The sequence below is a fragment of the Cottoperca gobio genome, chromosome 16 (assembly GCF_900634415.1).
Source record: "Cottoperca gobio chromosome 16, fCotGob3.1, whole genome shotgun sequence".
NCBI classification, from domain to species: domain Eukaryota; kingdom Metazoa; phylum Chordata; class Actinopteri; order Perciformes; family Bovichtidae; genus Cottoperca; species Cottoperca gobio.
The window spans coordinates 20153144-20179128 of NC_041370.1; the positions used below are offsets into that span (position 1 = coordinate 20153144).

Here is a 25985-nt window from a genome sequence, read left to right on the forward strand (position 1 = left end):
GAACAAGAACTATTCCGAAAACCACAGAGAGCACCTCAAACTTACCTCAATTTTCAGTCCATAACTGTTCATTTTAGAGATTGCCAACTCTGATTGCTTCTGTCAGAAATCAAAATATAATGCCTGTGAAGTGTTTCTACTGGAATATTTCTTCTTTTTTTTCATACATGGAGACTGAAAAGGAAAATATATTGCTTGTCCTGTGTGCCATATGTGGGGGCTTCCAGTGCGTGGAAACCTACGTAAGCACCAGTCAAGTAGTACAATCCGGGTTTTCAGATGGCTGCAATTGATCTCCCATATTGTGACATTACTGTACCAGAGAGCTTCTCCAAGTTAAACAGTCGCCTTATGTCAAGAGGTTTTTTTCACCACCACATCCAGCTGCATCTCAAAGTTATAGACAGCTTGTTCACAGAGTGCTTTCACCGTCATGTCCTGAAATCCAAAGAGTCACACCCGCTGCACAGTGTTTATTGCAGGTCACTGTTAGGGCCCTGGCTTTCAGTGGCAACTTGGCTGACAGGGGAAAGCCCCTCTACCCCAGAGGACAGTGTGCGATTGTTTTAACGTGGTTTTTTTGTGTTCCAGAAAAAACCCAGCTACATATCAACTGACTGCCATGTGCAGACTTGAAAATGACAAGCGCAAACATCGCCAACGCTTAGCGTAACTTAAACTGTACACAGTTTTATTATTTGCATCCTTGACAGAGATGATGACGTTTCATCGTTCCCTTGTGCACTTGCCCATTACTGGTGATGCTAAGCTGTATTACAATGTCAGTGTCCTTCAGAGAAACCTCTCCTTGTTGTCCTTTTCACAATAGAATATTGACAAAGTATGCATAACAGTAGGCTGCGAGAAGCACTGGATATGACATCAGATCTTTAAAATGTCTCTGTAAGCAAGTTTGTGCTGAGTCCACATCAACAAGTGTGTAATGTGGTAAGAGAAGTGTGTAAGCAAGCATACATAGCGAGGAGATGAGAATCACAGAGGCTCCTGGGGGAAATCAGGATAAAATGGTAGATGTGCTTGGAAAGCACATTTCAGGTTTTCGGATGAAATTGATAGATTAGGCTCAGCCGACTGTCCTATCCAATACTTAGTAGGGGGATTATATAAAAATGGAAATGGAGCATGAAAACGACGTCATCTGGATTGTACATGTCTGCTAACCATCATACTGCATGTTGCTGACTGCTGAACAGTGCAATGGGTATGCAAGTTTAGGTTTACAGTATGCTAGAATCACATTTGCCCTGTGCAATGAACATGTGCAATTTGGGCTTGAAAGTCAAAATCACCAGACTTAAGACCTGAATACATTAAGTGATTCTGTAGATATACATATGTAACTATACATATATATTATATATATATATATATATATATATATATATATATATATATATATATATATATAGAGAGAGAGAGAGAGAGAGTGTTATAAGATGTGATTAATTTAAGAATTATTATTATTATTATTATGATTATTTCTTATTAATAATAATAAAATAATAATACATAAATCTGGCTTTTTTATCAACTTTATTTAAGTCAAGAAAATTGACAATGAATCGACAATATAACATTTAACATATGAAGCATTTGTTTCAATTTACAATTTAAATTAACAGTACATAAAACAATAATTGATAAAGAAAGAAGAAAAATAACTAGTACAGAAAGTAGTAAAAATTATAATTATAATTATAATAATAATAATAACAGGAAAGAAAAGTAAGAGTTGTTTGGTGACAGACTCTTTCAAACAAACATCTCTGAATAATTGTATTTACTTTACTTATTTGTTACCAATTTCAGAGACTCAAAATAAAAATAAAATGTTCCTACTATTTAAAAGATGGGGTTGAATGAGTAACTTTAGCTTTTGGATTAAAATTTTCGTAAACAGATATTTTTTAACGAAGAAAAAAAGGTTAACAATAGAACATAGACTGTTCACTATCCAAAGAAGTGATAATATCTTTACCTTCTAACAATGTCAGGCACGTCCACAGCTGGCCCATGACGTAGCCACGGCGTCTGTTGTCAAAAGAGAAAATATGGCGTCGGTATCAGAAATGTACGATGTGGGTTGGGAAGGTAAGACAGACTATTAAATAGATTCTCCTCAAGTGTCATTGAGACATGTTTTTATATTTGTAAATGCATTCGGTGTTTTCCTGGTATTTTTATTTGCAAGAGCAGACTGAAAATACGAGCTAATACGTCGGCGTGTAAAGGAGTTAGCTCATGCTATTAGCATCGTTAGCAAACTTATTGAGTTTATCCATACAGTAGACCCATACAGTACACCCGTACCAGCGCAATCGCCGTCATTTGTAATTTAGTGTAGACTGTGCTAAAGTAGGGTTCAATGTAAAGCAGCACGCGGTGTCTGACTACTTTCAGAAAACCACCTAACGCCTGCTAAAGCATGCTAGCCGGTCATAGCGAGGCAGTCATGGCTACGGCTAACGTCAGCTATAAGTTAACGTTACATTGCAATAGATTTCTGGTACTGCAAAACACATATAGTGTTGTAATAACAATGCAATTGTAATGTTAGAGCCATTTTATCTAGTTGTGAGTGCACTACTAGCACACACATAACCACCGTGGTCATGAGGTGTACTTATTTCTCTAATAATCCGATAATTTGAACTAAATGTAATGGTTGTCACTTTTGTGGTGTCTGACTAGCCCCAGTAACTTCAGTCTCATCAGATCAGATGACGGATAATTGATGAAAAACGTTACTGCACATTATAGTGATGTCTTGCTTTTCACACTCTCATCTCGTATCGTGTAGTATTGCATACCCAGAGTTAAAGGACCAGGTTTGATAACTTGTGTTGAAAACTGTTGATGGAGATTACATCTGTCCTCATGATTTACCAACTTTGTCTACAGAGATGAGAGACAAGCTGCGTAAATGGAGAGACGATAACTGCAGAAATAGTGAACAAACTGTGGATGTTGGCGAAGAGCTGATCAATGAACATGCATCAAAACTGGGAGATGACAGTAAGTGTCTCAAGACTAAATACTAAATAATTCAGTCAATCATTCCATATATATATATATATATATATATATATATATATATATATATATATATATATATATATATATATATATATATATATATATGGAATGATTAACTTGAACAGAACACAAAGGACAGCTTGTCATCATTTTCTTTTGGCAGTACTGACATCATATTATAAAAGTCAAAGATTAGTCCAGACTGAAGGTCTGTTCAAAGTAAAAAAAAAAAAAAAAAAAAAAATGGTTGAATGAGGATCTTCTTCTTTGTGGTATTGAAAACCGCTAAATGTCCCACAGCCAGGCTAATGTTATTGACTGTGGGTTCATCTGTACAACTTTGTGAGATATGATTGATCTAAGTGGGTGATTTCTGCTAGCTAGATTTTTCTTCTCCTCTTTTGTGGTATATATGTTTCTTTTGGATACATTTCTAAAACAGGATCTTAGGTTTCCTGTGATGTGGAAAACACAGATAGACACAGTCATGGCTGAAAAGCCAAGTTCAGAATTACAAGATTGCTTCCATCAGACATGTATTTAGGAGATTTGAAGGGGGAAAGGTAAAATACTTAACTTGGAAAAGCGTGAATGGAAACCAGTTAACTTTCTTTCTTTCTTTTTTTTTTTTTACCTTGTTTTGGTGTCTTAGATGAAGAGCTGGCAAATTCACAAAAAATAGACAAGTAGATTATCAGTAAAAGCAGAAAATAACTGAATATATTCCAGACATACTATATAAGCAAAGATCAAGATAACAAGACAATAATTGTAATGGGAAAGGTGCAATAGTAAGTATAATCCGGTGCCTAGTAATGCACTGAGTATAGTATGCTGTTGATTTCATAAGATTACATTTTTGAAGCACGAGTGAGTTTTACTTACTATAAACATATCAAAGGTCATGGTCTTCCTTACAACAGCACTGTCCTGCTGCATTAGCCCGTAAAACTCTCCTGTTTCCCCCTAGTCTGTATGATTCATACAGTCCTCAAAATTCGCGGATAAACACTTAACATGCCCTAGTTTTATTGAAACCAGCTCTTAAATTGGCTGTGAAACGAGATGGCAATTATCAAAGCAAGAGTTGGAATCATTAAAGGCAAGAAAAACTAAAGCCATTTTGTTTGTTTTGGCTTCACCTGCCAGTTTTTGGGTGGAGTTGGATTTTATTATTCTTTTCAATTAGAAGGGGGTGTTCATTTGGCCCAACATGTCCCGTCTGCTTGTCAGAGCTGTCTGTCTAACATGTTGTATTAATTCCATTAATTGGCTTTTGTAGCCAGGCTATTAGTCAGAACGTATAATGTTACAGTTGACTGAATGAAACAACATTTCAATAAACGTTTCATTCATTTTTTAACTTTATAGCTAACCACCAAGTGAAACGTATTAAAGGAGTGGTTGTGCCTGTTAATAATGGTGCTCAACATGCCATGCTCTACAAGTATATACATATAACATATGTATAGTACAATAGTGCTGAAATGTTCAGATTCGCTTGAGATTGGTTTTATGTATCTAAAAAAAAAACTAAACATGTTGACAATACTAAACTATGAGATCTCCACCCTAAACTCTCAATAAGCATCATAGAGTAGGAAGTAGACAAAACGGAGATGGTTAATATTGATACTATTGTTGATATGACCAACTACAACATAATGTACAGATCAGTATATAGTATTATGTCACAGTAAAGAACAAAATGCATCGTCTTTTTTTCTAGCCCATTTCTATTAAAAGACAAGCTGCAGAGATGTGAAAAAGCCTATTCTTTAAGAACTGACTGTTGTTAAAGCCTTCTGGAAGATTCTGGGGATTAAAAATATAATCGCCTTTCAAAAACAAATAAATGATTATATAAACATTCATTAATAATTCTATTCGTGGTGAGGCGCGTCAGGATATTCAGAACCTTTTATATACACGTATCACTAATGCTTTAACATCACCCACTGATCAAATAAATGTTATATTGTGTTTATGTTGAAACTGATATTTTCATATGTATTCTTAGTGAAAACGGACACATAATGTTGTAAACCCAACCACATCGAGCCAAGCTGTTGAAACTTGTTGGCATGTTAACTACAGTTACTGTTAACACATTCACACCACCCAGAGTGAGGGATGAGAAACAGCATGGCATTCACACAAATGTTAGTTCAGCTACTTTTGGTTTCACAAAACATCAACAGTGTTTTTCTAACAATGCTCCTTTTGATACCTTCAAAGATCACATTTTCCATGTCTCTGTTCTACTACTATATACTATACAAAGTGTGCGGAAGGCATCTAATAATGAGGAAAGTTAACTGAGTGGCGGTGTAGGGTAATACTTTTCATACAGTTCAGCTTCAGTTTGACATTAAGCTTTGACAAGTTTGACATTTGATTATAACCAATTTATTTTCTAAAATTGTCGTTGATAATGTTACGCTGCATTTCCTTCAAATGTAACATTATTACTGAAATTGAATTAGTAATTTATTACCAACTCACTATGGGGGAATGAATAACATGACTAATGCCTTACATAAGGACGTTTATCTGAAATGGTCCTGCATTTATGGTCGTAGTTCTGTCCAAGTTTGAAATGAATGTCTAGTTTTTGAACATTAACTTCAATGAATTGCATACAGAAAATAGTAAATGTAGCATTACATAATAAATGAAATTGGAAAGTTCTTAGAATAAACTCTTACGCTGCTGATTCACTTCATGGAAGCTTGTTTGTGCGAGTTAAAAAACATGATGTGCAGCTGTTGGGGAAAGACTCGTAAGTGGGGACGTCAAGTGTACAGTTCAATATATCATTTTTACATGTTACAGCAGACAGTGGAATGGAAAGGGCGTTAACACAGTCTTCTTTGTCTGTGTCTCTTCTGCCCAGTATGGATTATTTATGAGCAGGTGATGATTGCAGCGCTGGACTGCAGTCGGGATGACTTGGCTCTGGTAAGTTTTTACCGCTCTTCCTCACACGCCCTAGAGCTTCAAAAGCCATCGTTCACTCTCTCACAGCCATTCCTACTTTGCAGTACCCCCTCTGCCAAATGTGAAAATCTTGATTTTTATTTGGCCAAATGGTATTAGTCTGTTCTTTGGAAAAACAATTTGCTCAGAGATGGAATTAGAGGGTGTAGCAAATGAGCGGAGAAGCATGCTTCAAGTGTTAGCTGAACTTGGCCATGATCCTTTATGGAGTTAAACTGCTTTTTCCCCCCATCACGATTCATTTGCCATCCTCAGGCTTAATGTGATGTTTATGTCTTCATGTTTTTAAATATTCATAATTCTGATCATTTTCAAATCTACATGAGATATAAAAAAAATATTATTTTGATTATTGAAATGGTTCATCTCTAATCAGTATGGATGTAACGACTCCATTGGACTCCCAAAAAGAATGAGTCATTGAGTACAGCGAAGGCAGAATCCAGTCATTGGACTTAGTTGTCTGTTGGCTCTGCTTGCTGCTCCGCTGCCAGACAGAAAAAGCATGAGGAGCAGCCTTCAGCTGATGGATAGCGCTTCGATATCGGGTCATACTGCAGACTTTTTCATCTTATTCAGTATAATGCTGAATGAGATTTATAGCCATTCCCTAGCTCTTTCACTGCTGTGCGATCAAACACGTCCTCTGTTTAGAAGAGGAAGTGGCAGAGAGCATCCTCACTCCCCTTTTTATTGTAGCAAGCGTGGTTGCCCAAATGGTTCACATACAGTAGTAACAGTAGATTGGACTGACTGTGAAAAGGTCAGTTTAGCTGAAACATAGGCAAAGTCTGACATATGTTCAGTACAGGTGGTTCATATCTGGAGAGGTACATGTGTGAGAGCAAAGAGTGAAACATAAACTTAAATTACAGCCAACTATAATTGGTCTCTCTCTCTCTCCTCCTCTGCCCACATCCTTGCAGAACTGTCTACAGGAACTGAGGAAGCAGTTTCCAGATAGCCACAGAGTGAAGCGATTATCAGGCATGAGGCTGGAGGCTTTGGAAAGGTAAGCATCGGGCACCAAAAGCTCCAGAGGCACTGCTATGTATGGTACTTTGGGAGGTTTGGGGGCGAGAAACTGTTAGCGGATCCTAAGTGGTACAGTGGTCCCGGTGTGTGTAAGTGCAGTATGTATGTATGTATGTATGTATGTATGTATGTATGTGTGTGTGTGTGTGGGGTAGGTTGTGTTTATGTTGGATCACCCAGCATTCCTTTTGGAGAAGAAGGGGAACGGAGAGAGGAAAGGTTCAGCACTGGGTAGTCCTGTGGCCCTTTTAGCCTGAGTTAGGGATTCCCGGGAAGGAAGTGGTCGGATCCCAATGTTATTCTGGGGGTCCCTCAATTTTCTCTGGTTTCTATTCCTCCGTTGTTTCCTTATTTTGTTACTCCTCGTCTCTCTCTCTATTTTTTTCTCTCTATTTTCAAGCTTTCTTTTCCTGTACTGTTTTGATTCCTATACTGCGAGAATGTCTTGGCCCTGTAAATATTGACATGTCACCACAACTCGCCCGCCCCCTCCCTCTAATAATGTGTTTTATTTATGAATCTGCAGTTTATAAAAAAAAAAAAAGAGTTAACAGATTAGAGAGCACAAGCAAAAAATATAAACAGGGAGTATTTTAGTCTGTACTGAGCTGAAAGTAAGGGTAATGCAACCTGTTTACTACCTCGCTAGCATTCCCCGCCCGGATCGCCATTGCTGGTTTATCGGTTATGTCAGAGTTTATGTGATAATTGAGAGTGATTGCTTCGGCACTGTCAGATTAAATAAACGGCACATTGGGATCTAATTGGCAGCAGACAGAGCTACACATGAATGACACAGCTTCAAACAGCATGGCGCTTCCCCGCCACACACACACGCGCACACACACACACGGCTCCTAAATAAATAAAGCAAATCAAAGTGGCTCGTGAGTGGTCGCCTGGTGCCATCTGAAATCTCCCAACGTGTGGCTGAGTAATAAAGTGAATAGTGAGGGAAGCAGCAGTGCTGGAAGTGGGGCTTCTCAGCGCTAATGGGAACCAGAGTTGCTTCTGTCTGTTGCAGGCTGTGGGCGGGGCTCTGATCACTGAATCCTGCCTTTAGCTGCTTAAACGTCAGAGTTGCAGATTACCCAGAGTAGAAAAAAAAGTTCTAAAATCATCCTGCTGAGCCTGATTTGACATGACAAGTGAAGTGCACATACCTCCTGTTCCCAGATTTCTTTACCGTATGATTTGATATTTACAGCTCATAAATTTTCCCTTTAAACAGAATCATGTGGGCTCAGTCCAACAGTTTAAGGTGCGCCGTGTTGGATATTGTTGCGTTCACATTGGTGTGTGTGTTGTGGTATTATGTATGGGCCAAGAGACGGACAACTGAACCGACAACTCGGCTGCGGATCTGGACCGATGTTAAAGCGGCAATTTAATTTTGTTTAAAGGTGAATCAAATTGGATACAATCAAATGAAAATATAATCTTCAAAACGGTGCTTTGTTTGTATTGATTTCATGACTCATCGTGAAGTGATACAAGCCTCTCACAATGTCTGCTGTGTGACCAGCAACCTTAACGTTAAATGAGTGTTTATTTCTTCCTTTAGATCACCACTGATTTCTGAACAGCCTCACTGTAATCATAGGAACCTGCCACGCTGTATACAGAAACTTGATTACCTTGAACTGTGTTTGATTTCCCCACCACCTAATTTTACCCAACTTGGGGACTGGGATTGGTTAAAAAAAACAAATTTGTATTCTTTTCTCTCTCTCTGAAGGTACGACGAGGCCAGCAAGCATTATGATGCCATTCTCCTAGACGACCCCACCAATACGGTAAGAGAAGCAGGGAAAGAAAGGGAAAAGTCCCTCAGCTTAGAATTCTACTTTGCTTCGCTTTGTGGTCTCAGCATTTTGGAAGCCTTTAATTCTGCCGAGGCACTTTGGTGTCAGCAGTGTAAGTTTGCGAAGTTAAACTCCCTGTGGCCTCTCTGACCTCAACCACACTGCTCATCAGCCTTTCACCCAAGGGAGGGGGCTGGGTAGGTGGGGGGTGATTCATGGTCTTAGTCAGTGGCAGACATGTTTGGTGGAAGTTAAGCGTAAATAAAGGTCTGGCCTTTGAAGATGGTGATTTACTGGACCTTTCAGATCCCCTCCCTGAGTGAACAGGGCTGTCCCACCTTCTTCATTGTCGTCTACTGGCTTCAGGTGCATGGTCCGCTGTGTGGGGATGCCACGGTGAGGACATTTCCCCACCGGTTAATAAACCTATGACATAACCGATAACAGCGGACATTTTACGGCGCTTACTTTGATCTTTCGCGTTGGATGGCTGTCTGCGGGCCTCTTTGGTCAGGCTCTTGCTGCAGGGCTGCAGGTTTCCACCTGGCGCCGCACACACAGGCAGCAGCCTTTTATTATACCCAATTATATTTTTGAAATGGGCAGTATTTACATTTTTTGTATAACTTCAACTTATTTTCCTTGAAGTCACTGAGAATTGAGAAATACTCTTTTAGTAAAAAGTATTTAATTGTGCGGGATTAACATAAATACATGTTATCTTTTTGTCTTAGGTTTGCCTTTATGTGTTTACGTTATTGCAAACAGTTGATCAAATTTCAACCTTTTCAACTATAACGACTACATAATGTTACACACACTCTACTTTCTGTCAGACCATAGTTTCCCACAGCGTCATTCTTGGCACACAGTCGAATGGAGAAGATCCTGAAAGTAGCGCCCGTATGTACTGAATCCAGATTTTTTTTGAATCCAGAATCGATTTTGGACTGAATCGTGACCCCAAGAATCGAAATCAAAGATTCACACCACTATTCATCAGTGTCTTGCAGAATCATGTCTCGCCAGTGTTCTGCCAATCCCACACCACCAACCCAAAGCATAATGTACCTGCTGATAATTGTTTCCATAAGGACATGTGGCCATGCGAGAAAATAAATCTTTTAAAGGGTTTTCAAAAGAAACCATGACCTTATTTATTTTGGCTGTTCCCCTCACCCCTTACCCCAAAGATGTTCGACAAGTTTCCTGCGCCACGCTGACATATGGATCGCTTTAGATATATTAAAACATTTTCTCTCAGCTGGCAGAGTCCTACAGACACAGCGTAGACATTTGTGCTTCGGATGCCATGCGAAGATTCTTCACATCGTCGGTTATCGGTTTTAAACAAATGGAAGGCTTACTGCAAAACACTAATAATCCTGACCACGCTCTGATGCACACGTCCCGCTTGCTCTCGCTGTGGCACAGAGGAATAGCCTCCTCATCTTTACCTAGCCACAGCTGCTGCCTCCCACCGTGTCTCACTCTCACCGTCACTTTATCAAGACCATCTCTGTTTATTTTCTGCTTTTGTTGCTAGTGCGATTGGAAATTCGGCCTTTAAAGCGAGGGACAGGGAATGTTTTCATGGGCTGCCCGCAATGATGATGTTGCCTAAAACAAATGCTACAGAGCACAGTGTCTACTTTCCTAATTTTTTGCCATGTCTGACAAGGAAAAGACACTGGGACTGTTGCTGTGAAGACTTAGAAAATATTTTGCTGTCCCACACAAGATTGAAGTTAAAGCCACAAATCACATTATTTCCTTGTAACGCATTAATTTTCATATACAAAAGGAGTGTTGTTCCATCAAAGTTATGTTTAAGTAATTGGTGTAATCTGCAACAAATTGTTTTACATTTAGCCAGTGTTTTGACAAAGGGAGTTGTAATTTCAGTAAATCCCCGGACACCTCCCCAAACATGGCACAGATTCTCTGGGGATTCTAGGGACATCCTCGGAAAGGGAATGGTCTGTTTCCTGGTCTCTGCATGCTGGATACTGCCACCCGAGCGAGTGCAGGCTGTCAGTCAAACCCGGGGCCGGGAATGGAACAAAACAGACAAATGGGTCTTCTGTCCCTGGGATGTTAACCTTAAACCTTTTTTTCCCACAATCCTTGTCCTGAATGACTTGGGTGTAGTGTCCGAGGGTGGAGCGATTTTATATGATGGCATCGTTTAGGTCACCTGTCTCAAAGAGAGGGCTATCTCCTCCCTACATGTTCTCCAACATGCTCTTAAGAATCGAGACGGGGACGGGCCTGAGAAATGGCGGAAAATTGGCGACCACAAGGAAGACTTGCGAGGCATCCCAGCATGCGAAGCAGAGATTGGAAACTGAGCTGTTGTAATTACAGGCTGTGGAATAGATGTGGTACCCATTAACCAAAATTGTTGAATCAACAAAAATTGCTCAAGGTTTTTTTTTTTGCCATAGCGGCGTCCAAAAAATGTTTCAAACTCTTAGCCCTTCCATTGCTTGCTATGTTCCAATACCTACAGCAATGATCTGGCAAAATTCTTGTCTGTGTGCGTAAATGCGTTTTTTTCCACCTTTTTCTTTTTCATTTATTTTTTTCATATAGTGAGTATTTCAGATTATGTAGTACCGCCTCCATTTGCATACAAGTATGCACCACATTTCTTATTTGTTCAGTGATTGCATTAATATTGAATTCCAACGCTCCCATTTCACCCTAATTGTTCAATATAAAAAGCTCATATTTCTTAAATAAGCCACTGAGGTCATACAGACAACTCCTGAGGTGGACCCACAATCGTATGCAATTACAGATTCATTGTATGACAAGATTATATTTGTTTAAGTCATCTGCAATTTAAATCCTTAATACAGATTTTTTTTCACCACGAGAATGTGAAGTATATTCACAAAACTAATGGAGTTTGACTTACAGATAGTAAAATGACATGTTTCGTAATTGATCCTAATTAAAATAACCGCTTCCATTGCTGCTATGTACAAATGTAAGCAGACCTTGAACAGGTTTTTTTTTTCTTCTGTCCAATTGCAAGTATATACAGTGTGAGGTGTGCCACCCTTGCTGTGATGTTTCTTATTATAAGGGGAGGTTGCGGTAGGTCGTAGCAAAGTGCCAGGGGTGATGTAAATAATCCAGTCCTCACTCCTAAGTCTCCTCGGAGCACTAATTAAAAAAGAATCACGACAACAGAGGTTTCAGAACCACTGCCAGGTTTTTCTGGATCATTAGTTGGAGAAAGGAGGAGAGAGAGGAGTGGTTTGGAATTGCTTCTCGTTTAATAAAGTGCTGTGTGACTCTCTGGGCTACCAACTTCCATATGTTCATTTGAGCCCCAAGTGGTTCTTTATCTAGGAAAGAAAGAAAAAAAAGTTGGGAGTCGAGAGAGGTGGGTGTGTTGATGGTGGGAGCTCCCAAGTGCAAAAATTGACATTCATCATCGCTGTAGTGTTTTGTTAAAAAAAAAAAAAAAAAAAATATGTGCTTCCCTTTTTCGGTATTGGATAAAGAAACATCCCACATGCTTGTAATTTAGTCTGAAGTGAGTATACATTCTGGAATTTCACATAGCATCGAGTTCTGGTGAAATGCACTGGATGTAAAATAGTGTCAGACGACATAAACGAAGGAGTAAAGGTTTGACCTTTCACTGTCCCTTGTTGCTTAATAACTTTATAACATATTTTATTCATTTTCTCTGTTGGCCTTCTGACCTCTCTGATACTAAAAATACACACAGATGTGAACAGTGTGTTTGGGAATAGAAAGCTTTGTGGTGCAGGTAGAAGTTAGAATGCTGTTTTGTTTGATCAACTCTTTGTCCTGTTTCCTATGTTTCTATTTTCTTGAGAGGCTAAAGTATGGCTGGTCAGTTAGGGCTGCAGTGTCTCTGCAGGTCCCCGTCGCAGCTTGATGGATAACTGGATTTCTTGTGACGGCAGTGTCGGGCCCAAATTTACAGCTCCCTAAACATGACTCACACACAGCCCTCAATGGCTTTGGTTAGGAGCGCAGGAGAGGAAGCCCTACTCAATCAAGTGCCAGGCCATAAATAAAATGAGCTGTGGCAGGGCAGTACGCTTCTAATAGAGCGGCAGCCTCCGAAGGTTTTCACTTACTACCAAGAGAAGGAGGAGGAGGGTTTGGAGAAAATTTGGAAAAGTCGCAGCCGCAGGAGTAATACTTTCTAATTCAGATTGATGAGAATCTAATCCACTTTAAGGTCACTCCAACATCAAAACGAAGCGGAAAGCAATTTTCAGCTGATGTCAGTTGGGCTGGTGCAGTGCTAGATGCGTGCCGTGCAGGCAGGAAGACAGGCGTTGGGGTTTGGGGGAGTGTGCCATTTTCCCCACTTGGTTAAGGGATGACTCACCACTTTATCTCAGCCACTGAGCTTATTCCAACTCTCAAACATGGATGTGTGTGTCCATCTCCTGTTGGACATGGCCACTAACTAGCCCCAATTATGTGTTGGTAGGCTTATATTCATTTAAATGTTCCCAGCAATAATATGAATAAACTTGACAAACTTTGGTGTCAAAAGTGTCTGTGCCTTTTGTCCTTTTAACTTCATGGCTGCACCAAAGTGCTGATTCATTTTATAGAAATGTTTCAGTCTCACAGCGAAACCTGGAAAAAGGATTGTGGTGCTCTGAAAAGACGCTAATGTACACACTTAAAACTCACAACTCTTACACTCACTCATCCTCTCACCCCTCCTTCGGACAAACACTCGAGGAGCTGAGCTCCTAATCCTGTTTACTTCTCTGCTCTACAGGCAGCAAGGAAGCGCAAGATCTCCATACTGAAGGCCCAGGGGAAGAGCGCTGAAGCCATACGGGAGCTCAATGAGTATCTGGAGCAGTGAGTGTTTCTCCAAGAGGGGGGAGAGGGTCAGGCACCTCCTCCTCCCCTGGCTTTTATTTTAATTAAAAACCCAGTTTGCTTTCAATTGAGCTGGCACAACGTGTGCATGCAATGCCAGCAAACTGTTTCTCCTACTTGATAGTGTGATGACTGTAATATTATACTTACAGTTTTGCTTGACTAGGTTACAAATGCATTCCCTGTTTTAAAAGGAAGGTAATGTATTGTCATTTTGTGTTTACAGGTTTGTTGGGGACCAAGAAGCGTGGCATGAGTTGTCAGAGCTCTACATCAACGAACACGAGTAAATATTTTTTAATAATGCAACATAACATATATAGTTAGGCTAAACCCCCAGGATGATTTATAACTACAACACATTTAAGCCAATAGACAATCAAGCAAGACATTTCAACCCGCTGTAGTGGGTAAACTGAAGCTTTTTTTTTACACAGTTGGAGGATAAAATAAGATCTCTGCTTCATTGGATTATCTAATGCATATTATGGAGCATTGATTTCTAAAGAGCAACGTTGATAAACAACCATGACGAGGGAGAAACGGTAGATATGTCAATGGAGAAAAGGCACCAGAAAAGGAGATGTGAAACAGGAAATGAGCAGTGTATTCAGCCAGGTGTCTGTTTAAACTCACACACACTTTACCTCACTTTAAAACATTTAAGCCAAAAAAAGAACCATAAGTACTTATACTCATAAAACAAGTTGGCATGGCATCTCCATGCTGCACGCCACCACCAACAACAACGCATATGAATGTGAATTTGAAAGCGAATACAAAACAATCGGGATAGGTCCAAACTTCCTGCATAGCAAACTGTATACATTCTGAAGAGAAGGTTTGAGGTATATCTGCTGCGTGTTAAGTTGTTATTTTAGCCTGAACTCTTCCTTTTTAATGGCAGATGTTTATGATTATAAAAAGTGCCATGTTTCCAGTAAGGCAGCCATATGTTGGAGATGTACCTGTCAGTTTAACGGAGCTTCACATCAGACTGATGGCTTGATCTCCAGCGGGCCGTTGGATGGCCACAATAGAAGGCGGTGAGATGCCTGACTCAGCCAGGGGTCTGAATGGAGCCCTGTCCATGTTTGTCACATAAGAGTAGTTTAATAGGATTTCAGTCTTAAGCCCCCTCTCCTACATATGAGAGCAAAAAGACTCCCTGGCCCCCCGCTGATATCTCAGTTGCCAAGGAGAATTGCCAGACAGACGAGAACATTGTAAGACATTTTTATTTTATTTTGTTTGTCACCTTTTATCCCTCCTTAATTGTCTGGGGCTCAGAAGTTAGTGAAGCAGTGTCTGCAGTTGAACTGTGGTTTTCTACATGTGTGTGTGTGTGTGTGTGTGTGTGTGTGTGTGTGTGTGTGTGTGTGTGTGTGTGTGTGTGTGTGGGCACGCTGACTCTATGGTTGCTCTGGTGCGAGGGCAGTGGCAGCAGGAATGTGTAGCGCAGTGAGAAGGCTACTTATTGGATATTTCATGCTTTTGTCTGGGAGGCTTTATTGCTGTAGTAGCCAGAGGAAATCCAGGGGTGAGAGGATTATCTCCCAGCTTATCCCAACACTTCTAATATCACACCATTCACTCCCACAGCCCCTTATCTACAGGCGTGTCAATTTCTTTTCTTTGTTTTCTTTATTTTGGGTTACAAACTCCCCGTTTCCCCTCCTCCTCCTCTTCCGGATAGCCTGGCATTATCGCTAACTCTTTTCCAGAGGGATAGAGCAGGGGGGGGTCAGAGAGAGAGAACACTTGCTGTGAAATTCCCAGGAGAAGGTGGTGGCACTTTTCTTCCCCCCCCCCCCCCAGCCAGAGAAAACAGAGGGTGATGGAGAAGCGATGAAGAAAAATAAACTCTCCTCCCCTCACTGCGCAACACCCTGGGAGCTAAAAGTACACAAAGCAGTGCGTCTCTGCCCTGCCATTGTTGGGTTGCAGCAGGCACCAGTGTTAACTCATTAAAAACGTAATTAATAGCTTCTGAGTTGACACTCCTCATGCCAGCGGTGTTTAGACGGGGAGGTCATTTTGTCTGTTTGCCAGTTTTGCACGAAGCCCCGGGTCGTAATCTACTGTTGGCTCTCATTCGGACCCAGCCTGCGAGACTTACTAAATTGGACCGGTCATCCGCAATTACAGGATAAATATGAATACTTTTTGTATTCTGAATCCATTTCAGTCTTATGTGCAGTCAGACTGTGGTGTTGAAATGGGGGAAGGCCACTGCTGATGGTTTTTACTAACCTCTAAAATAAACAAATAGGATTCTTACAGCCTCGCACATGATGGTGGCTACAACCTTACTCGAGCACTGTGGTGAAGAGTAGGCTTAGGAGCTGTCGTACAGAGGAGCTCGTGATGGGGGGGTTAGATGGCTTTAGAGGAAGAGTAGAAGAGGTAAGGGTCTGGCTCTGGTACAAGATTCTGGTTGATGGCTGATGGAGAGGGCTCTGTTGCAGGCCACGGCCACTGCATGAGCACATCTGAAAGTCTTTATGGAGAGGAAGTGGTAATTGTAAGCAGCCCCCAACCTTCAGAGCCCTCTGATCTCCCCCCTCCTCTACTAAACCCCTTCCCCCTGTTTATTTCTTTCTTTCTCCGTCCCCACCTTCCTTTCCCCTCCTCTGCTGTTAATCTTTCAGCTAGTTACCATGGCGGACTTTAAATGGACCAATAGGTTCTTCATGTTGTGGCAGACAACATTCGGCTCATTTGGTTCCCGCAAAAAACGTTGCATCTTAGCATTTACCTCGTTTCTAGCGGTGAGATTACTCCCCATCTATACCAGTGTAGAAGCAGTGGTCTTTCGGTATTTCTTCTATCTGATAAGGATCGCTCAAAAACAAGTACAATCTTGGAAAGCAAAATTAAAAGGGTTAGTTTCGGATTCACAGTCGAGGCAGCCGTGTTCTGTGAAGAGTGCATAGATAACTGCTCCAGCTCCCCATCTGAAAGGGCTGTTTTGCTGCTGTCCCCATCCACAGCAGTACATTGCTATTGCTATTGGTATGCTGGTACTCCTGTCTGTTTCTATCCCTTTAACTTTCAGGATGTGCTGATAGACAGCCAGAGTAGTTTCTGTCAGTAGGTCTGCTTCTGTGTGCGTTGGCTTCTATTTTGTTAGGTGTACAGACGTTTTATGGCTTTGTGTTCAATGATATACTGTATCTGAGCTCGTCTTGGCCTGGGCCTGTGGAGGGGAAACTGTGTATTAGAAGTGGAGTGGCAGCAGATTAGTGTGAGGTCAACAGCTCAGCAGTCTGCTGCTGAGAAGTGATCTCATCTGAGTATAGGCACAGTGTGCCAGCTCTTACTGTAGTGCTGACCTCAGGAAGGTAGTTAACTACACATTAAAGCTGAAAAAACACACACAGACGGACCAGATTGATCCTCAGTGTCCCCAAAGGAGGGAAAAACACCACACTAGATAGGCTTTTACCTTTTCCAGCTGTCTGGACTGAGTAACCTTTACTGCAAGCCTGTAAATAAACGTCACGTCATGTGGTGGATCTTAACACATCTCCACAACATAGGCTTTAAACTGACCCGCACCCCACGTAGTTCTGAATTCAGATTTATACCTGTACATTTATTGGGCATATATGTTGTGCTTCACAGTTGAGCAAGCTAAAGGATGACACATCCACAGCTGTATCAATCGGCTTACTGTTTTCCTTGTCATTTCCACAGCTATGGAAAAGCCGCGTTTTGCCTGGAGGAGCTGATGATGACCAATCCTCACAATCACTTGTACTGTGAGCAGTACGCTGAGGTAGGTATACCCGCCTGGATGTCCGTCATCGAGCATGGGGGGCAAACTGTGGAATAAATGTTAGCTCTCTGTGAATGGTGCCTCTCTGTAAAAACCGAGAGACACCGACGCGCACTTAACGTCACTGGGAATACAGGCTCATGAAAGAAGATGTGTTTACACAGGGTTGTCATGTATTGCTTATTCAGATGTCATGCTGTCATTGCTCGAGCTGCCCTTTAGCACAGCTTATTGGCCGTGTTTAATGCCTCCTCCTCCTCCTCCTCCTCCTCCTCCTTCTCCTACAGGTGAAGTACACTCAGGGGGGGCTGGAAAACCTGGAGCTGTCCAGAAAGTATTTTGCCCAGGCGCTGAGGCTGAACAACCGAAACATGAGGGCATTGTTTGGTCTGTACATGGTGAGTACTGCTTTGCATGAAGAGAAAGTGGGAGAGAAAGGAAAACACAAAAAACAAAACGGTAGAGCCTTTTTCTTTTTTCTTTTTTAGCCCTGTGGTTTGTCAAGGTTGAGGCTGGCCACTGAGTGTGTCAAGCACAACTGTACTCTAGTGTGTGTGTGTTTTGGGGGGGAGCGAAGAAGGGGCTCTCAGACAGGTCAGCTCACTGCTGACTCAGACGATGAACTCCAGCATTGGAAAAAGTCTGCCCCTCTGGGGCTCTTTATTTTAGTAATAATACCCCTTTGGTGAGACGTTTTTTTATGTTTATGACTTAAATAAATAAAGTAGTTGTGGAGTAAGAAAAAAGTGTAAGCGAGAGCAGTACAACTGCTGCAAGCATTTTGTCAAAGGCAAATTATCCGACCAGTTGCCAGTTTGATTGTAGTCTCTGCCCTTTCATGTACATGTTTGTTTAAACAGGATGTTGTCTGCTAGTGCCAATGCATCATATGTAAGTGAGACTTGACATAAAAACACAAACGAAGTGGTTCAGGGAATAAAAGGTGGAGAGGGGAAGCAGGTCGAACACAGAGACCCCCAGTGTTTTTCTCTGGGATTCTTCAGGTAGTCCAAACACCTCGCAGCAGCTCCTTACCCTCTGAAACTGCTCCGAGGTGTAAGCAGAGTACAGGAGGCGCAGGGCAGGGTCAAAACCAAGACATACGCTTCTGTTAACTCTCCCACGCTTCTGGACACAGAGCAGGCCCCTGTACGGCTTCCTGACAAGTCTTCCACTGACACCCGGGTCTTTAATGGATACTTCAGGTGGGAGTTTATTCTTTTCATCAGTCACAGATCCATCTTAAGAGTGTGTTTTGCAGATTGTCAGCAAGTCTCGGTGGTCCAGATCTTGACAGGTGCAAGAAGTTCAGTGAAAGGACAGGAAACTTTCACCATCTCGCACCATCTGAGTCAGTTCAGACCTGGTAGCCCTGACCACAGTTGTGGGTTAGTTACTCACAACATTTGCGTGGGGATTCCCCTCCATAACGGGATAGCCTGTCTGGGTTGACGGGATCTAAATGAGGCTCTTGAGTAAATTAAGTAAAAGAAAATGCTTACTAAAAAAATACAGAAGCCAAACCATTTTGTAGAAGAAAAAACAGGGCCAGGTTGATTGGTGTGCAGTTAAAGTTTCAACAGAGGGCTTTGAAGTGCATGCAGGGTAAGCCCTCTGGGGTTTGCTGTGTGGAGATGATGGAAGGAACATGGGAAAGACATGGGATTTGTGGTTCGGAGGGGAGCTGTCAGGGCAGGCAGAGACCGTGATTCACACAGCGCTCCTCTCACTGCGCGCCACTCTTTTTTTTTCTTCTTTTTTTTTTTTAAAGACATACAAGGTTCTTTCATCGCAGTGAATCGATGGTGTTGGAGAAATTAGGTCCCCGTTAAGTGACAATTTACGTATGAAGCATTAAAACACTCACTTTTTCCCTCCCCATAAATGATTTCTCCCGTGTCTTCAGGCCAACGTCTGTTTTTTCTCTTAATTTCTGCCACAATGACTAGTGGAGTGGTAGATGGTAAGAGTGGTTGCACATTCATCTCAATTACGCTTTTATTGCTGTTTCACCAAGTTTTGATATAAGAAACACCCCCCTCCCCTCTCCCCTCCTCTCTTCCCTCCTTTTACTTCTTCTTCCCTTTTTTCTGTTTTTTCCTCAAGTCTGCAAGTCACATCGCTGCAAGTCCAAAAGTCAGTGCCAAGGTGAAGAAGGACAATATGAAGTACGCTGCCTGGGCTGCCGCTCAAATAAATAGAGCCTATAAGGTGAGTCGCGTAACGATTGTCATTCGGCTTGATAATCTAGCTTCACTACATGTGTTATAGTTGCCACTATCTTCATTACTCTTGTCGAGCCTCCATTATCTTTGGTGCCTCTCACAGTCGACCAAAACACTTTTTTCTTTTTTTACTTTTTCCCCCTTTCATTCCGCCAGACACTGCAAACCACCAGTTCTATTTCTTATGACTCTTCTGTTGTGTTTTAGCTTTCATGAGCTATTTGCACACAATATCAAAAATCCCCTCATTTGTATAATATGTGAAAAGCATTCACCACCACCAAATGACCCCTGCACGCACAGCAGCCCTGAAGGAGGCCTTCAACTTGCAGTGTTTGTAATAACAACCTTAGTGTCTTTCACTGTGTCTGGGTACATTTACTGTTAATGTGTTGATTTAAGGCCACAACGTCTGCTAAGACTTTATTCCACACCCTGGCCTCACAGATGAGCTCCTCGCGGAGCCACAGGCTGATTCTCCGAGGACCACAATCGCGATAAACTGTAGCAGAGAGTTGTCTAGTTCAGTGGTTCTCAATGTGAGGTTCAGTGACCCTCAAGTGCCTTTGAACTGCATCTCGGAGGTCCCCAGTAAAGTGACGAGCCTAATTATACGTTGTAATGTTATTTCTCCAGTTGCAGCGTTCTTAACTAGATGTACATCTAGTATTAAGGCGAGACACTACAGGCTAATAGTTTGGGCTGTTTTACTTCCATAACATGCCTTCTTTCAGACTAGGGGAAAGAAAATAAAAATACACATTTAGTATTTCATTTACTAACTTTTTGCATCTGTAGATTTCTCCTAAATTAATCAAAGTTAGTCAACTGGTTTAAGTTTCATGATAATATCTATTAGTTACTTTTTTTTTTTTTTTTTTACCTGAGTCACCTGTAGAGTGAATTAACTTGAATTAACTTATCAGGGAAGATATTTAAATTTGAGTCCCTGAAATTAAATCTGATTTGCCAATGAACCCATTTGTGAATGAAGTGAAATGTAGGAAACTTGAGGAATACATTGTGACTCCTTAGGACTGTACAGAGGGTGAGAAAGGGAGCCAACAAGGGAGATAAAGTGTGTGTGTGTGTGTGTGTGTGTGTGTGTGTGTGTGTGTGTGTGTGTTCGCACATATTAGCGTCCGCACATGCACGCAAAGCAAAGAGAGGGGAAAAAGTGAAGAGCTGCTCAGATGGTATCACTAATATGGTTTATGCCGTTGTTATAGCAACCCAAAAGCATATTAAAAAATAAATAAAAATAAAAAATCTTATTTGCCATGCTGGCCATATGTGTTGCTTATTTGGGCATCGACAGTTAAACATGTAATAAGCGGTTTCTTGCTCAGCATGTGTGGGTCCTTTTGAGAGAAAGAGGCTCCCCGCTGAGCCTCTAAGACCTCGTCTCACCACACGTACAGACACATTTCACATGTGGAGCACTCAGACAAGTATGAGGGCTCTATTGGAAAAAGTGTGCATGTGAGTAACGTCACGGTGAATGGCTGTTGTAGTAAGTGTCACGGAAGAGCTCGAGGCTTTTTACTGCTTCCTTTTTTAGGTTTGGGTTAAAAATATCATAACTGAAGAGGTGCCGCTTGCTTTAAATTAGGTTACCACTTCATATGTGTGCAGATATAGATCTCCTTGATAAATGGAAAAATGTAGAGGTGGGTTTGGTCACCAAGATTAGTCAATCATATGCCTGGATTGATGTGGAGTTCACACCAGCCGTCACTTTGATATGTACGCTCGCTGACCTCACCTCGCTCTCTCAGAAACTCTTTGAACCCAGCAGGAGGAAAGATGAATATCTTAAACTGCTAACTTTTTAAATCATAAATCTGCCACTTAAAAGAAGCAGGGGGACAAAGTGTGAAAAAGAAAATCATATTTGGCGGGAACTCTGCAGCGTCCAAATCCGATATCGAAGTGTAACATTACAAGGGTTCAGGGTTCAGGCTTGGGCGGGACGGCCAGGGACCCTGATACTGTCCGAAAATTAACCTTCTTTTCTCCCGGCATATTGCACTAAATACACTAAACTTTATATTTATAATTTAGGCAGTTATCAGGCTGTGTATAAGTATATTAAATACGCTTGTACAGACGCGTATAACATTACTTTGGGGCTTCCTCTGAATCTCGTTACAGGGATTTGACAGTAGCATAACCAGTGTTCTGTCGGTGTGGCAGAGGGTTTACCCACAGAACACACATCTGTCTTCAGTTCGGTAGATGCTTTGTGCTAAAAGCTTCATGGGCATAGATTTCATAGATATATATACATCTTTTTTTTTTTTTGACATTCCAATTCATCTCAATTGAAGTGAATTGCTCTTTTAAAGGGTGTTCTTGCATTATTATGCTATTGTATTATAGCCCCCCGGTGATGATAATGACACCCCTCAGTCAGTCACACCTTTGTCCTCCAGGGAGCACGATGTGAGCTTTCGCCCTGCTCTACAACCTCTTGTATTTATTTAAGTTGCCTGGTGATATAGGGGTTGTGCTGGGAGCTCAGCTCAGCCATGAGTGTGTATGTACAGTACGTGCATGTAAGCCTGGCACATGTGCGCTTGTAGATGTGTTTTTGTGGTTGCTGTGTGAGACAAGTTAAATGACAAGGTGTAAGGTTGCCTCCCCACCTCCAGTTAAATGACTTCTGAGATCTTTTAAAAGGGAGCGGCGGGCGGTGTGGGCCTCCGTCACACAGCTGCAGGCTGCTGTGGGCTTGTGTGCGCTGATTGATGGCCCCCTTTTTAAAGCGTTGCTCGTGTCAGTCGTCCACTTTTATGAGGCCCCGGTACCTGGTGATTGTCATACCTCAGTGTGAGAAAAAAGGTGGGCAGGTGAGTGCAAGTGGGAGCAGACGTCAGCGAGAGGTCACCACTGACTGGGGCTCATTTAAAAAGAAGAAATGCAATTACCTCGGTGGGGTCGGTTGACATGTAAAGGAGCTGGAGATGTGTGGGTCGTAGGTGTACGGGGGGCTTCAAAGCAGCACTACACGGCCCTGCCCTCCTGCCCTAACTCTCTCAACAGATTCTCTGATTAGCTCCTCTGTCACGAACCACAGGCACCCCGCTGCGTCATGACTCTATTATCGGAAGCTCTAAATAGATGTGGAGCTGTCTGCTCTGCTCCTACTGTTGTAGAACAGGGCAGGAGTTAATGTGGTGGTCTCACCTCAGGCCGAGGAGATAATTGACTACCGGGCCCGGGGTAATGGCGCATTAGCCGGCAAGGCAATGAAATGCACTGATCATTATAGCTACCCCACCACACACACCCTACATCTAGAAGAATGAGTCACACTTGGAAATGACGTAGCCAATTGCACACCTTAGCCAACTGCCCTGTCTTAAGATGGAGTTTGGCAAAAGAGGAAGGAAAAAACGTTAGCCATGGAAATACAGTATAGGCTAGGTTTAGGCTACAGTTGGTTCCTGTTTGTGGAAGGCTGGCCAAATGTCGAATTAATAAATGCCTCGCAGCATTCAAAGCATTTCTGGATGTTGAACATAGCATCGTCCGTTTCGCTGTCTTGTTCCACAAAAATATCAAATGTAGAGGAGGGGATGTGTGTGGTTTTGGAAGAATGCCGAGACGTACTCTACGAGGGTACAATCACTTCAGCCAACTGTGTGTCCCAAGTATTGAAATTCTGATGTCTACAGTGTGTGTGTGTGTGTGTGTGTGTGTGTGTGTGTGTGTGTGTGTGTGTGCTTTTGCTTCTGTCTGACCAAGTGTGCACACGCTCTCAGGGGGCTCATGTCTCACCTTGGAGGACATGCAGCATTGAAACATTATCCCCTGTCTGTGTTTGACTCGGGGGGTAATGCTGTGTTTATAATGACTTCATTGAAAGGACCCCCACAATGCTGTTGTGTTGTGTTGTGCATGTCCTTTGCTGTTCAGCTGCGTTTTAGTTGTTGCTGACAAATCTGCAATGCTTCTACACAGCAGCAGGTTTGTCTCTAGATTTATTACATGATTTTATGCTGCAAATGATCCTGTAGATTTTACTTTTAGATTTTGGGATGTATTGGCGAGCATTGCCACAGTGTGTTTCTTTTCATTTATATTTAGCTCTAGGTTTCTTTAAAAGTCTTGAAAATGTTCTAATCACTTTGTGGCTTAATTTGCACATTTTTAACCCTTTTGTTAGATTTTCATCACGTTATGAGGTAGTTTCTCCTTTCCTTATTCTAAAGTAAATGTTTGATATTTGATAAAGAGATTCATGTCCCCCTCAGGATGAGTTGTAATAACTTTGGTGATCCCCTCACATCTAGCGCCATCATCAGGTTAAAATGTTCATGTGTCCAATACTTTGGTTGCTGACCAAATTCCTGCCAAACTAATGACTCTCGCTTCAGCCTGAGCTGTAGCTTGTGTTTAGTGCTCATCAACAAATGTTAGCATGCTAACACTCTACTGGCTGAACATGAGCATGTTAGCATTTAGCTCAAAGCACCACTGCCTTGTGCGGCTGTAGACTTCTAGTCTTGTACATTAACAATAAATAATGTTGGTTTTACGTCTCATTTTAGCTCAAAGTGTTTTTTTAACACACTGTAAATACAAAGGAAAGTGAGATCAGTGGGATCGGTTCGCTACATTTACTGTAAAATACACTTTTAACTTCTTTTAGAAAGATCTCGTAAAGATTTATGTCCATCTATAAATGTGGCTGAAGGGAGGTTAATTAGGCTGACCCTTTATTACACCCCTGGCCCCCTGCCCAAGGTTAAGGAAGTTGTCTTTCTCTTTGGTATTTTTCGAGGGGATGCCTTGTCTGTTGCAAAGTTTAATTGGGAAGAAAAAAGCGTGTGCCCGTATGTGCACGCATGAGTAATCCTGGATGTGTTTGTGGATTATAATTTGCGGCACTTCCTGTGGAAACCCTTCGGACACAGTGCAGAAATTAGAGCGGAGTGTTATGTACTCCTGGACTAGAGGCCATGGAAGTGGACTAATCATGTGGGCATCCTGTTTTGGATCACAAAATGGTTCTTATGCAACAGTTGAGGAAAAACCTGCCGAGAGTTATTCTATTACTTTACATGACCCCGTTTACCAATAATATCTAATAAGTCTGTCGCCTCTCCGATTATGTGTGCTTCTTATCATGTCCTCTGTGGTGCCGCGTTCAAGTGTGTTTGGCTCTTCTTTGCTTTTGTTGTCGGAGAGACCTAATGAGCCGATGTTCTCCTTTCCCCTCTTCTCTTCTCTCTCTGTCTTCCTCCTTCCTTCTCCGACACGCAGATGGCCGGCCGCGGGACCAAGGAGAACAAATGCTCCATGAAGACGGTGGAGGAGATGCTGGAGTCCATGCAGATCACCATGTCGTAGACTCCCTCGCCTTCCTTCCAGCCTCCTCTTCACGCACAGCCACTCGGAGCAACACGGCAGCTCTAATAGCCTTGCAATGTGACCACAACCGGATCTTTAACTGATCCCTTTCTTTTCTTCTTTATCCCTTCAAGTTTGGCTCTGTAATTGATTGAACTCGACACGGACGATGGAAGACATTTGCTTCCCTCAAGTGCAAATATTTCCCCCACCCATCTGGAACTCACAACAGCAAAGTACTCCCATTTATTTAAGCATGTTCTACTTAGTATTAACCCAGCTGTGGATTATTTTATCCATCCCCATCCTATGCTGTCTTTTAGGTTCCGTCTCTTAACTGATATCACTAATTAGCACATCAAGGCTATTAACCATGTGACCACGTGTAACAAGCTGTACAAAAAAAGCTATTTATAAAGACAATGTGGAGATCCCACCTGTCTGCACTGAGGTCCTTTACTGTTTCCGTCTGTAAATGAAACATCTTTATCTATCAAAATGTCTTAATAAAAGTAGAACTGATTGCCTCTACGTTTTCTTTATGTGTGTTATGTTTGTAGCAGCAGTTAGTCGGTTGTTTCTTTGGATGTCCAGCAGTGACATTTATTGACATATTTGAACCTGCTATAAATGTCCTGGAAAAGGATGAAAGACATTTGTCATTATGAAGGGAGAAGTGGTAACAACAGGGACATAAAAAAAAAAGCTTCTCTTCATTCCCAGTGGTTTCCAGCTGCAAAATCTTGCCTTTCAATTACCTTGGACAGCAGCTGAACCAACTTCAGCACACTGAAGAACACCTCTGTCATTTCAGTTTAGAGAGTTTCG

General features: G+C 41.8%; 1 protein-coding gene across 1 annotated transcript; it reads left to right on the top strand.

Annotated features, from left to right (window-relative positions):
- The first annotated feature begins 1994 nt into the window (after window positions 1–1994).
- emc2 (ER membrane protein complex subunit 2) lies at window positions 1995–25656 on the top strand. Its single transcript, XM_029450843.1, has 11 exons — window positions 1995–2112; window positions 2923–3036; window positions 5954–6018; window positions 6984–7069; window positions 8831–8888; window positions 13687–13772; window positions 14020–14079; window positions 17493–17574; window positions 17862–17972; window positions 19681–19785; window positions 25071–25656. Exons 1-11 carry the CDS (start codon window positions 2073–2075, stop codon window positions 25155–25157), a joined length of 894 nt encoding a protein of 297 aa, XP_029306703.1. The 5' UTR covers window positions 1995–2072; the 3' UTR covers window positions 25158–25656.
- Window positions 25657–25985: the final 329 nt, after the last annotated feature.

What these genes read in the sequence shown, in the direction of transcription:
- emc2 (XM_029450843.1), top strand. Translation starts at nt 2,073, where the DNA reads ATGGCGTCGGTATCAGAAATGTACGATGTGGGTTGGGAAG. An exon ending in GTCGGGATGACTTGGCTCTG is followed by an intron (nt 6,019 to 6,983) that starts GTAAGTTTTTAC and finishes ACATCCTTGCAG; the next exon opens with AACTGTCTACAGGAACTGAG. An exon ending in AGGCTGGAGGCTTTGGAAAG is followed by an intron (nt 7,070 to 8,830) that starts GTAAGCATCGGG and finishes CTCTCTCTGAAG; the next exon opens with GTACGACGAGGCCAGCAAGC.